This window comes from Manis pentadactyla, chromosome X, assembly GCF_030020395.1.
Source record: "Manis pentadactyla isolate mManPen7 chromosome X, mManPen7.hap1, whole genome shotgun sequence".
Lineage (NCBI taxonomy): Eukaryota > Metazoa > Chordata > Mammalia > Pholidota > Manidae > Manis > Manis pentadactyla.
In genome coordinates, this window is record NC_080038.1 from 78,298,656 (window position 1) to 78,314,379 (window position 15,724).

The 15,724-nt window shown below is 38.9% G+C and overlaps 1 protein-coding gene across 3 annotated transcripts in view; it reads left to right on the top strand.

The window, feature by feature from the left end:
• The first annotated feature begins 9,232 nt into the window (after positions 1-9,232).
• The window catches only part of DACH2 (dachshund family transcription factor 2), a 761,757-nt gene continuing 755,265 nt past the window's right edge, over positions 9,233-15,724 (top strand). For all 3 annotated transcript variants that reach the window (XR_008995031.1, XM_057495299.1, XM_057495298.1), the window contains exon 1: positions 9,233-9,943. Coding sequence is in view for 2 of the 3 variants with exons in the window: in XM_057495299.1 (XP_057351282.1) it covers positions 9,429-9,943 (515 nt within the window). In the remaining variant the exon portion in view is untranslated. The remainder of the gene's footprint in view (positions 9,944-15,724) is intronic.

A 15,724-nucleotide genomic window follows, 5' to 3' on the forward strand; every position in this document is an offset into this window, starting at 1 on the left:
CAAGGGCTCCTTGTCACATTATAAATGACAAATATGGAGGACTGGACAATTAGTGGTCATTTCTTATATTTGACTCATAAGAAACTGATCATGATTTCCTTCCTTCTCCACTCCCCTCTTATGGTTTCAAGGAGTTGCTTCACCTTAATGCTGCTTGTATGCACAGGAGTAGTTGGCCACAGTGCTCCTCTCTAGTCTACCATTCAAATTCTCAAGGCCTTTCAGGTGTTATGACTCAGTGTGATTTTCTTAAGCTGCAGATCCCAGAGAAGCACAGACCCCTGGAAATTCAAGATGAGAAAAGTCTTTATGGGATTTTTTTTAATGACCTCAAGCTGAGTTAGTATAGTCAGTTGTTCTTTCCACAAAACACGCTGTCAGATCCTCTTGCCTGTATCAGTTCCCTCCATCCTCTGATACCTGAATGCAGTTCTAAGGCTTGAGTTACTTTCCTTCTGCTTCTTGAATCTCCTCCAACCTGCATTGCAGAAATGTACACCTTGACTTTGTCTCATTTCTCTTTTCTGTTACCACTTGTCAGCATCCCCCTCTCTCCACTTTTTCTAATTACTCCCAGTTGAAGGAGTTACAGTTCATATACACTGAAACTGAAAGTTTGAAAAAGGTGTTCAAAGACAAATAATAGTAGTTAACAGGAATAGCACTTATTTGGTGACAGGCATTATTCCAAGCACTTTACATATGTTGTATACATTAACTCTTACAGTCTCACAAAAGCCTATGAAAGTAGCACTATTCTTATTGTTCTGATTTTACAGTTCAGGGAACCAAGGCACAGCAAGTTAAGCAATTTTCCCAGGATCACCCAGCTTGCTTAATTTTGGAGCCAAAGTTTGGACCCAGGCAGTCTGACTGTAGGTTCTGCTCCCTTTTGCACTCTGCTAGATGCTTTCTCAGAGAGGAATAACCAAGATTTAGCCTGAAGGGATCATATGGTTGTGGAGGGCTCACAGTACTGTAGAGTTCTGATTAGGTGGCAATCAATGACTAAAGCAGTGAACTGTAGACTAACAAGTCCAAGTACTCATATTGCAGTGGGAGGTCTTAAGCTTCATTTTCATTTTCATAACATATTTCTCTTCATTGGTTGAATATAAAGCAAGTTTAAGACATGTCCAAAGTTTCCCAGTAGTCTGGAATGTTCAGAAATATTTCTGTGCCATTTTCTGTCACCTCAGAATTTAGGGATTTCAAATGTATATTTTAAAAGTTGTTTTGTTAACATTTCAAAAAAGCTTTAACCTGCAATTTTTGGTTTGTGCCACCATATGGAGAATGGCTTGAAATCCAAGGCAGAAGCTCTGTCTAAGACTCAGATGGGCTATTTTTTCTAGTACTACAACCTACCCCTACTTCTTAAAATATTTTTTCTCTCTTATTTATTAAATATGCAACTTTATGTTTAAAGCATGGGGACTTAATTTTTTAAATTCAGTATACAGCATATTTATTTATTTATTTATTTACTTTTATTTTATTTTGTTATCATTAATCTACAATTACATGCAGAACATTATGTTTAGTAGGCTCCCCCCTTCACCAAGTCACCCCCACAATCTCCATTACAGTCACTGTCCATCAGCGTAATAAGATGCTGTAGAACCACTAGTTGTCTTCTTACAGCGTATTTTTTAAGAACTGAAAGTCTAAGAATAGTGCAGTGGTTAAGATTTGGGTTTGCAGAATCATATCTGAATTTTATTTCCAGCTCATCCATGTAATATTGGTGTGCCCTTTGACAAGTTAATCATTTCAAGCCTCTGTTTTGTCATCTGAGAAATGCGGATAATAATAAAATCTACTCTGCAGAACTATCATGAAGATTAAATAAGATGGGGCATAGAAAGTTTTTAGCACAATGCCTACACAAAGTAAGCATTTAATAAGTGTTAGTTATATAACTAGCAGTACAGTAACTTTATTACGACCATTTTACAATTTTATACAACTCACCCAACCCTCAGATGCTCTGTATAAATCATACTGGGAGTTTACTGTCAACTTTCAGACTGTTTCATGGCAAAATGCCTGGAGATGCTTATCTATATGAATTCAGCCAAAAATGGTTCAATTTTTTTTTTTTTTGGTCTGGACTGTTTCAGCAAAACCCAGGGAAGGCCTTAGCTATGTTTTCAGTAGCACAACTGTTAGAGTTCTTGCTTCTTTACACATCTTTTGCAGAAGAAAAATAACAACAAAAGGCAATAATTGCCTAGCATTCTGATGCTGCTGAGAATATGAACACCCTCATGTTTATATTTTCCTCATGTCAGAAAAATGTACCTATTTCTCCCTACCCAAGATGAAGACAGGTATAGACTCTCCTTTTGCTCAAGTCAGAGATGGTTATTTTGCATATAATAGTACATTTATATATTAGCTCTGTGTAGTTTTAATATCTCCCAGCAATGATTGTAAATAGTTATCTTAATGACAAACTTCCTCAGTTAAGGTACCCTTACATAAAACAAAACATGTAGAATACAAAAACTTAATAAGGTTTTGAACAACAATTTAAATATTTTATTACAATTTTGTAACATTTATTACAAATATATAACAAATTCCTTAGTGTTCACAGAAACAACATAAATGTGTCACACTTAAAAGAAGCTTTTGTGAGGAAATTAGTGCTTAGATAAGTAATAATGCTTAAGTAATCTGAGAAGTCAGACATCACTAAAAAGATCCAGAAACTACTAATGAGCAAAATCAGCATTCTTTTAACAAAAAATTCTTTAATGCACACCAGCCTCTCAGGTTCTGCTTCAGAATTGGTAATAATGAACATTTATATAGCTGAACAGCTTATAGATGACTATCACATATCCACTCATTTAATAAACATGTATGGGCACCTATGAGGAGCTAGGTACCATGGCTGACACTTCAAATAGCATATTGATTAAGACACGCACATGATCCCCAACCCAACTGAACCTCATTCTAGGAGCGGCCTTAGAAGACTGTTGAGATGCAAAAGAGTGTAATATGAGGCAGCATGTTTTAACAGCATTAAGAGATGCCCAAAGTGCTATGAGAGTTCAGAAGAGAGAAAGAGCCCATTTCTGGCTGGGAAAAGGAGAATTAGGGTGGTCTTTGTGGAGGTAAGTTGGAGTACCATTTTAAATGGTGGTTAAGATTTGGATGAGTGAAGATGAGGAGGTGAGCAGCAACATATTCTATGTGGAAAGAATAACATAGGCATTAGCATTGGAGTGGCAAGGTAAAAGAGGTTTAAGAGTAGTGGAAACTAAAACCCATTTACTAGTGCACAGGAACATGTCAGAGCATTAGAGGAAAGGAGGAAAGGTAAATCAGAGGAGTTAAATGTCACTCTAAAGAGTTTGGAATTTATCTGGTAGCCAGAAGAGTACTAATGAAGATTTTTAAATCATAGAGTGAAACTTAAGAAAAAACAAACTGGTATGGTAGTTAGATTGGAGGAAATATCTGAAAGAAGAGAGATTCAGAGGCAATTGTTGTAATGATAGAAGCAACAAATAATGGACAACATTAAGGGGGTAACATTGAAAATGGAAAGGAATGGAAGGGAAAGATTGGGAAGAGGAAATTCACAAAACATAGTGGTTAATGGGATGAGGAGTAACGGATACAGAGAAATCAAAGGTGTTACCTGAATTTCTGTGTTAGGTGACTAGCTGCATTGAAAAAGCATTAAGAAATAACAGAAATGAAAGACAAAGGACAGATTTGAAGACAGGAAGATTATCACTTTCGGGCATATTGAGTTTGAAGTGACATGGACCATTCAAGTGGAAATGCCCCATTCTCCAGGACAGTTTTAAGAAAGCTAAAAAATAAGATTTGGAGTAACCTGTAAAGTGGCAGTTACTGTAACTACAGAAAGTTGGTGAAATAGCCATGAGATAGGAAAGGGAATAGCAGGGTGAAGCAGATGAAAAGTCTGAGCTAGCTTCTTTAGCCAGACCTGGGAAAAATGGGCAGAATGACCTGAGACTGATAAACAAGTTGTAATAGAAAACGGCTTGAACTAGATCAAACCAGGATGGCGTCCAGTTTGACTGGGAATAGACCTCTAACTTCATTAAAATCTCATTTACATAGCCCATCAGCCATGACAATTTTCACTGACACAAGGACACTTTGGGAAGAGACCTAATAAGGAAAAGACCCTTCTTCTAACAATCTTCCCAGAGAAATCATGACTATTCCACCCCCTGCTTTACATACTCATTGTACTTCCAATAAAGGAGCTAACAAGCCACAAGGGAGTGGCAGCTCTGCCTATGGACTAGTTCAATTCACTTTACTGTATAATCTATACCTGCTACCTCTTAATAAATCTGCCACATACTGTACCTGGCTCACCTTTAATTTGTATCCTGTGCGTAGCCGAGAGCCTTACACTGCCTCTCTTGTAAGAGCCACAGGTAAAAGAGCATAGACATCAGGACTTATAACACTTCAGAGTCAAGAGAAAGGACATGAAAAGGAAAAGGAGTATAAAAAAGAGGAGAAACAGATAGTTGGAAAGCCATGAAAACCAAAGGAGAGGTAGGTGTTCAAGAATGATGCCGGCAATGTAAAAGCTGCCCAATGAGGATTTAGGAACCGACTTCGGGTTTGGAATTTAGGAGATCAATGATTATCTCTGGCAAAGCAGTTTTGGCCAAATGGCGAGCAGAAATCAAGGAACAAAACGTTAAGACAGAAAAGTTCAGGAAGGAAGGAGAGAAACAATGGTATAATTTTCAAAAAGTGTGTGAAAGGTTGGTATTTCCAGGGCAAGAGGATCTCTGACTTTTGCCCCAACAGAATCACCAGGGTTCATTAAAATGCAGATTGCTGTGCCTCCCTCCAAGAATTTCCCATATTCAGTAGGTCTTGGGTAGGGCCAAACAATTTGCATTTCTGTCACGAACTCAGGTAAATGCTACTGTGGGCAGACCAGGGACTACTGTCTTTCGAGACCCACTGGTTAAGGTTGAGAAAAGTTTTTGTCTTCAGGATTCTTAGCCTTGAATATTTTCTATAATAAATGGGGGAAAGAACAAGTAGAGAGAGACTGGAGATGCCAAGGAGTATGGTGGACTAAAATTGCTACATTAGTGACTTGGAGGAGGAAAGAGACATCAAGAGCCTCAATGTAGTGGAGGACACTATTTTCTGAATGAAGGAAGAAGATAAGAGAGAATATAGAAAAAGCTTTTTCAGAGGAGAGAAGGGAGGTTGAGGGAGCTCTTGCTGAGTATCTTTATGGTGAACTCAGAGAAGGGGAAGGCAGTAGCTGATGAGAGTGAGGGGGAGGGTAACTTGCAAAGAGTAGAAAAAGGTTGGAGTAGCTGTTGCAGGGAAAATTCAATAGGGAGCCAACAAAATGGATAAAAGGATACTAAGTAGCAGTTGGGAGTCCAGTTGAAGTTAGGATGGCTTGGATTTCAACAGTTAAAAGCATGAGATTGAAAAGGGAACAACAGATTTAGAGACTTAGATGGAATTTAGGCAACACATCTCCTTCTTCCCAAGAACAGGCCAGTTGGGGGTATGATATGTTAAAAAATGGCAAGTGCTTATACTTTATGAGGTGCTTTGAGAATTTCTTTTTTATATTTCAGTTAGCAAACGTTCATTTTTCCACTAAGCATCTGATTTGAACTGTTATTACTTAGGTTTTGGACTCATTTTTTTCTGGCTCCAGTGGTCCCCATTTTCCTCCTTTGGAACTCATCTTCATTTTAACATTGAACTGAATGAGAAAAAAAGTATTTATGTTATAGAAGGTCATTTTATAGCCAGTTTCCTAGAAAAACATATGTTCCATTGAGTGGGGATGTACCCGTAGGTTTTAGCCAGTTAAATTCTCGCTTATGTGAATGCTTTCATTTCACATTTATTGCCTTGCCCAATCAATTTCCTTTTACTGTTCTCCTGAAATGAACCTTGGAGGGCTCCTGAGAGGTTCTGATTACAGGCCATATGAGAGGTTGCAACCTCAGTTGGCTGAGGGTTTCAGATAATTCCATTTTTTACCTTGAGTTTTGCTTGAATGTCCATTGTGGAAACCAGCTCCTTCAAATGGTTCTGGACATTCGTAATCCTGCATAAGACTGTTGATGTATTTATTTATTTTTAATTAAAATAGTACCTGCATTTCACTGACAAAGTCAAAGTGGAATATTTGGCCTGAAGTCACAACTCAGTACCTCCCCCCACCATCCAAAGCATTAATTAGGAGAAAATGTCAGTTGCTAATTAAATTAAATCCCAGAAGATTATGGAATATCAATGTATGAGAAGCTACACTTAAGGCCCAAACTATTGCACTGGAATGGTGGTATCTAGAACTTCTCCTTCTGATGAGATGATATCTGTTTGTATAAATTTTGTTCTTACTTGCTGCAGTGCTTTGCTCTTATCTGGAAATAATTCACAAACCTTCAGCGTTTTCTTAGTTTTGGTACAGTGTTTGTCTCCATGGAGAGTCATCTCCCAAGGGTACTCTTTTTACTGCAGCCTTTATGATTTTATATTGCTTCATGAAATTCCAGTTTACAGGGTGTTGATGCTCAAGGCTTCCTCTGGCCTTGCAGAAACCCAGCTTTATTTAGAACTATGTTGGCTTATGGAAAGACAAGAAAGTCAGAAAGGGATAAAAACAAACTCTCCATGTGGAATTTGATTGTCTCAAACTCAAAGCATAGATAATAAGTGTAGAAATAGCATTAATAGAAAAAGTAATCAAATTACCAAGAGACCTCAAGGAGGCAACACCTGGCCTCTTAGATCTAAATGACTAACTCTTTAAATTACAAGTATCCCTTAAGAAAACTGCGAAGTTTATTTTCTGAAAGAGTGAAAATGGGAGGGAATTCCTATAATGAAGCCAAGGGTCTTTTGGGTATTGAAAGCATCCAAGGGACTCTAACCCTTCAGTGATCAACGGCCAATTTTAGTTTCTACTATTTCTACTAGAATTTGAAACTTAATTTCTGGTAATAGAAACATAACTAGATATCTAATAGATCACATTAAATATGTAAGGCATATCCAGTTTGAACTTTTTCTAAAGTTGTCAATGCATATTTGTTTCTCAATATTAGAAATAATGATTGCAGCCTGATTTTTCTACCTTCCTTTTTATACTGCAGAATTTCTTAAATTTGAGACATCAGAACACCTGTGTAATGTCTTTTTGGTGAAAACTCTAAGTCACTCTGTGAATAAAAAGGATTTGATAATGTAAGTGCAGCAATATGCAGGGAGCAGCTTGCCCTTAGGATTTTTAACGCAATTAGAGGAATTTTCAAAACAGCAACAACAAAAAAACCAACCAACCAAAACAAGAAACCCCGCCTTTCCTTTAAAGTCAAACTTATTCACCTGGAAATTTCAATCACACTGTTATCAGAGTTATTTCAACACAGAGCTTTAATAGCCACTTCTGTCAAAACACCTGTTGAACACAATTTGGGATTTATCTTTAAAAAACTGGTAAGTACAAACATTTCTGTCAGTGCTTTTCTGTTCTATTTCGAAGACCTCAACTTTTTGTTGCAACTTTTTCTGACGCTGCTATCTCTCCTCAATTGTTCTTTTTTTTGCTCCTTCTTATTTTCTTCCTACCACTATTTCATGCGTTTGAAAAGGTGGTTTGTGGCTGCATGCATTCCAGTCCGTTATGTTGGATTCGCTTATTTCAAAAGCAACTATCATCATAACTTCTTGCGTTTTAACTCCATACAATTAAGAACAGAAACAGTATGAAGTGACTTGAAGGGTAGTTCTTACTTCTTGATTGATGAAATGACAAAAGGAGAAAATATGTTGAAGGGAGAGGCAGAAAAATCTAATTTAGGACATTCACGTATTACTAAGGGAGTAGAGAACAGCCCACCCACTCCTCCTCTTTGGTAATACTTAGTTACAAAGAGAACTGAATAAAATTCAGTCAGTTTTCTAAAATTATTTACATCCTGGAAGGATATTGAAGTTGCCTTAGCTTTATCGTTAGTAACGTTTTGCTAGGAAACGAAGCATGAATTTCACTTTCTGAATAACAGCCTGTTCAAGAGCGGAGGACAGCAAAGGAAGTACCTTGATTTTAGAGAATCAAAAGATCGACTTAAAAACAACTTTGCTACCTTGATCTAACCACCTTACGCTTTGTGGAAAAGACCATGCCTTTTCGTGGAATGTACCTTGCGTAGATATTTTGCTTATTATGAGCTCTTGCAGTGCGTTTAGGGGCACTTGACAAGTGGGGGAAAAGGAATACTGAGCTACAGTTCAGAACGTGGAACTCTAATCCCCGAGCCTTAGAAGCCTATAGAGGAGGGAAGAAAATGCAACATTAAAGAGCGCAAACCGTCGCCTGCTTTGAGTCATTAAAAGAACTTTTCCTGTCACGCTAACCGGGATGGGGCAGGGCCATCGGGAAACTACAGAATAGGTAGGGACAGAGAAAGCTAAGTCTGTTCCAGACAGTGGCGGCAATGCTGTTAAGATAAGGTGACTCCAAACCAAATTACTCTGCCTGTTTTTCAAAGTGTTCACAGGCTCACGGCGCCTGCTGAGAGTGTTTGCGTGGGAGTGGTTTAGCACCCTGAAACTCCGATTTGAGTGCGATCTTGGACGCTGGTTCCCCCGTGCGCTGGGTGTGGGAGAACTTACACCAAACGCGCTACGGGGCTGGAGAAAGGCTGAACTGTTTACTTCTGAATTCACAGGAGTTTTTCTCCTAGAAGGTGGGCGAAGCCACCTCTGAGCTCCCGCGGAGTTGGGGAGCAATGCGCAAATGGAATCGGAGCTGCTGTCTCTGTTTCCTGGATTGAACCCGGGAGCAGGTTGGCGTGGGGCTGGGGGTAGGCACGTTCCGGAGTGTCGCTTTGTGTTCCCACCTCGACACTCATGGGGCGCGGAGGGCTCGGGGATTCATGGACTAGGCCACTTTGAGAGCCTTGCGCGAAAACTGGACGTTGTCTAGTCAGACTGGTAGGCAAGATGCGGGGGCGCCACATCGCTCCCTTCTCGGGCTCCATCCCTACTCACCGTCTAGCCCTTCTCGGCCTCAGGTAGTCGGGAGGCCGGCCAGCGAGTCTCCACCTCCTCGGTAGCGCCAGCCATTCGGCGCGCTCGGGAGTCGAGGGGGTGGGGCCCATTGGCTGGGGGGCGCTGCCAGTCTCGGGAGGGGGTGTGGTGGGGGGTGGGGTCTCGGGCGGCCGCGCGTCTCGGCTGTTCACTGTTTGCTGGGTGGTGGATGAGCGCGAGTGTGAGCCTGAGCCCAGCTACGGTAGACTTGCACAGAGTTCGGAGCGAGCGAGAGCGCGCCCAAGAGAAAGCCAGAGGGAGGGAGCGAGTGCGAGGGGGCCTTGGAAAGACGCGGCGAGAAAGCGAGGGCCTGAGGACCTACGATTTGAGGCTGAATGACCATGGCTGTCTCCGCACCTCCGGTGATCTCTGCAACTTCCAGCAGCGCCGGCGTCCCGGGGGGCTTGTTTCGGGCCGAACCTCTGTACTCGACTCCTGGAGCGCCTCCTCGTCTCACCCCCAGTATGATCAACAGTTTCATGGCCAACAACCGTAGCGGCAGCGCCGGGGGTGGCGGGGTCGGTAGTAGCAGCGGAAACAGCGGCAACACCAACACAAACGAGTGCAGGATGGTCGACATGCATGGGGTGAAAGTGGCTTCGTTCCTGATGGAAGGCCAGGAACTGATATGCCTTCCGCAAGTATTCGATCTCTTTCTCAAGCACCTGGTGGGAGGGTTGCACACGGTGTATACCAAGCTGAAGAGACTGGACATATCCCCTGTGGTGTGTACTGTCGAACAGGTCCGCATCCTCCGCGGGCTTGGGGCCATCCAGCCCGGGGTGAACCGCTGCAAACTCATCACCCGGAAAGACTTCGAAACTTTGTTCACCGACTGCACCAATGCCAGGTGAGATCTTCGTTCTTGGCTCGCTTTTCCCACTTTGCCTTCTTCTGCATGTCTCGTCACCCTCATCCAACTTTGTAGAGAGGGAGGCCAGCTAACTTGCCTCCGCTCTTCAGGCTGCAACTCGGTAGGGAACGAGGACTAGAGGGGCTCATTAATTGCCCGTCCCTTCTAGTCCGCGCTCAGTGGAAGGGCTTGGGTCTAAGCAAGTCCCGCACTAACTTCACTTTACAGTCCTCCACTGGAACTTCCCAGCCTTTCGCCTATATCTTGCATGGCTTTTTGGCTGCTTGTGGTTATTTGTTAATTTCTCTATGTGGTTTTCTTTCCTGCTCTTTTGTGGCCATACGGGTCGGATAGATTTTTCTCCTGAACACGGACACCAGGGGTTTTCTTGGGGAGAAGGCTGGCTGAGCTGTAAACAGGGTTCCTAAACTGGCAATCCAGAACACAGCATTTGAGGGATGCAGAGGGTCGGAATTCTAGACTCCATCCCAGAGGGTGATTCGTTCCCCACCCTGTGTGTTTGTTGAGAGTGCGTGGGGTATGTAATGGTCGTGGTGTTGATGGTGATGGTGATGGTGTGTATTTGTGTGTGTGTGTGTGTGTGTGTGTGTGTGAGAGAGAGAGAGAGAGAGAGAGAGCGCTCCTGTGAGGACGAGTGCTCATGCTTGCTGCGCAAAGCTCCCCAGTACGTGATACAAGAAAATCAATGGATCCTATTAAAAAAAAAACGACAACAGATGTCACTTTTCTGGGATCATCCCTTTTGGGTCATCTGCAGAGGGCAAAATGGGGCATGAAACACTGGGGCTAGGACGGGTTTGGAGATGGAGTAGAAGTTAGCAGGTTTTCTGGAGAGGATGCTTTCAAAGAGTTGGAAGGATCCCATTACCACAAAGAGAGGATTCCTTAATTGATGATGGCCAGCTTCTCTGGTTGTGAGTGTGCTCCTTCATATCACAGCTTAGAAGAATATTATAGAGCAAGAGTCTACTTGCATGTGTCCCTAAGCCAATTGTATTCAATATTTTTGAGTTTGAAAAGAAAGTAAGCTATATTCAAGATTGACTTTTTAAAGACCTGTGATTTAGTCTTCTTAGTGTTTATTCCACTTCCAGTCTAGTAATATTTGTTAGGAAGGTACACATTTGGCAGATTTGACTAGCATACACCCAAGAAATCACTATCACCAGATTAAAGGAGTGAAGGGTTTTATTTGAAAACAACGCTACTGTTGGATCATTTGCAGAAAACTTCTGCAGAGGTAGACCTTCTCACGGTGCAACTGTAAATCATAAGCTCTCTGGGCTTATGAACTAAAACTAACTCATTTGTCACATTTGTTGTAAAATCCAAATTACTATGTATAGTTGAAGTATACTGATAACTTGTAGACAAACTTGCTGACTGCTGCAATAAGATAATGCTGTAACACAAAGGAACCTTTTCTTCCTTTGAGTAGTGTTCTCCTGTGTTCTAGCAACTAAACAGAAACCTTTTCATATGAGAACTCCTGCCTGATTCATATCTGAGGCTGGCAAACCTGGTTTATTAGATCAGATTTTCTTAAGGAAGATAGATGGCCTTAAAACACAAAGGATAACTGCTCTCTCAATAAAATAAGCAGTTATAGGTTGTAAGAGTAGAAAGAAAATTTTATTTTGACCACAAAGCTCTTTACGAATACACAAACCCAGAGGGTTACCAGGGACTTTACATGCGGGCCATATAGCTCATTTGTTGCCATTCAAAAAGTCTCACATTTAAACTATTGCAGACATGAAAACCTAACTTCTCTCTTTCTCTCCCTTTCCCTCCCAACCTCTCCCTTCCCTCTTCTCTCTCTCTTCCAAACACCTATTCTTAAAGTGGAACAATTATTACACATAGGAAATTCTTCCTTCCTTAATAATTAATTTACACATCCTTGAGAAAAATCTATGACTTTCATTTAAAAATAGATTAGTATTTTAACGTGACTTTGATACTTTCCTCTGTAAATATAAACCTTTCTTTAATTATTTTTTATTATAGCTACTTACCGAAGGGAAACATGGTAAATTATTCTGTATCCAGGGGCAGGTGTTCTCATACTGGTTTTGGACCCTGTTATATGAGGTGTTTTTAGGTTATTATTTTAATTCAGTTAAGTTGTATCCTTATCACAACATTTACAATGCTAACTTTTTTTTGGCTTAAATTGCTTTTATGTATGTGCATGTATAAAGGTGAAAGGGAAATATTAAAATGTAAGAAGAAGTATATCTGAGTTATGATGCATGTGCTTCCCCTGCATTTTTTCTTTATGAGTAATTTATTTATTAAATGCATTTTCTATAATCATGTTACAAATGTTGCAATATATAATTGCAACAATTTATGAAATATATTCTATGAATGCAACCCATGAATGAAGATGAGGATAAATACTGAAACACACCTGTATTGCAATTTCTAGATAATAAACAAAACCCCACAATTTCTGAGAAAATCTCATTAATGGTAAAATAACATTACCAATTTGTATTGATGCAAAATGTCCTCATAATCATGTTATAAACTACAAGATATGATAATGCTTATAATGGGTGCTTTATAGCTGTCAGTAACATTATTTACAGAAATGTGTACCTTAAATTGTTCCCATTGTCTGAATGGTTTTATAAAATTGTGAAGTTAGTATTTAGGTCAACATTATTTTTATGACTTTTCTATTCAGTGAAAAGAAAGATGAGGGATGTAAATAAGAATGAGGCCCAAGAGAGACAAAATAAGGTAGATAAGACATGAAGCCAGTAAGAGAAAAGAGACGCAGAATATGAGCAGAATGATGCCAGGAAAGGGAGTGAAAGATGGATCAGAAGAGCTTGTAGAGATGCCCAAAGAAGAAGAAGGATGTACCAAATGGAGCCTTGGCTAAAGAGGATTGTCATTCAGGACTCATGACTTCTTAGGACTTCTAGCTAAAGGGGAGAAGAGTGCTAGGAGAAAGTATATGTCCCGTGAGTGGAAACTCTTATATAGTACTCTTATTTGAAAAAAAGAGATTAATCTTCATCTCCTGGTGAATACATTTCCATAATGTATTGTTGAATGGAAGGCCTACTTGTAATGGTGTCATTGGCAATTTTCTTTTCCTATGTAATAAACATTTCTTCCCCTCTCTGCCAGACAACTGGGGAAGAGTACAAGACCTGACTTAAGGTTTTTTAGTTAGGAATGCTTCCTACACTATTCCAGGACAAACAAAGTGGACCGTTCTCAAATTGGTAATTTTCAAGGACCTTAACATACTGCCACTAAGGGGCATTTTCATTTGGCTCAGGGCACATTTTTATTAATGTGTACTGAAGAACAATGTGTAATATACATACACGATTGTTTCTTTGACAGTACTCACAAGAACTCTTATCAGTCAGTGCCTGTATTAACTAGTTTGTTATATAATTATCAAAATATTCAAAGTTGTCTTCCCAGAAAATAAGTTGGAAAATAATATCTGCCTCAGCTACTGGAGGACAGTCAGAGTAAAACTCTTGACTATTCATTGTTCTATTAAATAAGTCAAGCTTTATATCGCTGCAATTCCAAAGGGCAACGTAGTATTTTTTCTTGATGCCCTTTAACTTCAGAAATTAATTATAGGGAGATTATTTTGAGGATTATTAAGAAAATGATGATAAAAAGACCCAAGCCAAACGGGAAGGTTATCTTGTTTTTAGATCTTTGCTTTTGCAGATAAAGCTGTGATTTTTTTCCCATTTCTTTTGCAAGAGAAGTTACAGTTTTTAATATCAGAGACAGTAGAAAGACTCAGAGAGCAAATGTCTAAAAATTCACTCTTATGCAATGGATTTTACTTACTAAATCCTTCAAAATTTAATGTAGCAGGAAAATATTAAATTGAAAATTGGTATTCAGCAAGTGGGAAAAATCAGCCAACACATTTTAGTATTATTTCTTTTTATCTACATACTTAAAAAAACTAACATTGAAAGATTTCATAATTTGCATTTAATTTAATTTGAGGAACTGATAGAATGTTATTTAGTCTTTTATATACATTTAAATGGGTGCTTGAAGAAACAAGAATATGATTAAGAAAACATTTTGGAGCATTTGAAGACATGATTCAACATATACTCAAATGAATAAAATTCAGTTTTTTAAATTAAAAATGTAAATGCTCCAAATGTAGTTTATTGTTACTTTGTGTGAACAGATCAGTATTGGGCTTCTGTGTTAGGATAACTTTATGTGAATTATAAAGCTTTTACAACAATTTAAAACTTTCAGATATGAGAAGTACGATTATTGTAAGCACTTAACAAGTTTGGTTTTGTATTCACACTTGATATGAATATAGTTCATAATCCACACAGAATAGCATCATTTATGTTGGAAGTTGATGTTTCCATTCACAGTAAAGTTAAGCAAAATCAAATTTTTGAAGTACTTGCATCAGTTCCTACACTAATATTTTGTATGGCTTACATTGTCTGAAACAATAAAAAGTTTTAGAAATTAACCTGGGCAGTAAATGCAGACATTTTATCTCATAGATAATGAGAAGATAGATTGTCTATTAAAAGCAGCCACATAGTCAACAATGCTCTTTTATTAGAAGAATGATGTCAAGATTCTAATTAAAGTAATCTAGTCATGTGCCGATGCAGAGAACTTCCGCATGTACATTCATTTTACGTGTACACTTCTACATAATCAGCAATTTCTGTATTTATCTATAAGTACTTTAGCTGTACTTTGTATTTGTCCCAAACACTTATTTGTTAGATGATGGATGTTACATTAAGGAAATGATGCATGATGTGATGGAGAATATCTTTCGGTATTTATGTATGATACTAACCTCAATGTATAGTACATGAATGTCAATAAATAGGAAGTGGTGGTCTTCAGACATTAATGTTTTATGTGGTTTCACACAAGAAATTCCTAATATCTGTAGGAAATATCAAGTCTGAATTATTTGATGCTTTCTTAAGTAACATTATTTTGTCTTAATGAAATCCCTAGATGTTTTAAAAGTGCTTCTAGCAGGCAAATATAATTGTGAGAGCTTCTAATCACAATATATTACATTTCAGTTAGCAATCTAGCTCTCCAGTGGCACTTTATCTGATACATTGAAATATACAAATGATTTAGGTACACTCTGTGCATTTTAAATATGTATTAAAATTGCCCTATTGACCAAAACTGAAAATATTATGTTTTTGGAGAAAAGACATCAAACCTTTCCCCTAAAGCAAAACAATTAGGCATTAATGATATTGTTTTTGCATATTCAAAAGGTCTTTGGTAGCATTTTTTCCCTCTTCTTCTCTTTCACCATCTCAACCTGCAAAACTTATCACTGTCACTTCAGATCACACAATTCTAAAAAGATAAAACAACATTTAAACACATTTGCTTTGGAAGGGAAATTGAGCATTTGCACGCAATAAGCCTGATTGTGAAACTGCATGCAAATTGTGTTTTGATTTATCTCTTTTACACTTTTTTCCATTTGAATTGATCTTGCATTAATTTCACCAAGCTGCTCTGTGAGGCTGCAGATGTTGCCCTGTGTTTAATAAATCAATGAGACAGATCTGAATGAATCACTTCAGATGGATTCTCTGCTCGGTTTGATGTCTAGATGTTATTCTTAGCTTGTTATCATGACAGATGCATTAATGTTCCCATACACTGCCAGCAATGTCAAGGAGATTGAAGCTTTTAAAGTGGTGGCATCTCTTTTTCCATTTTCTACTAGAG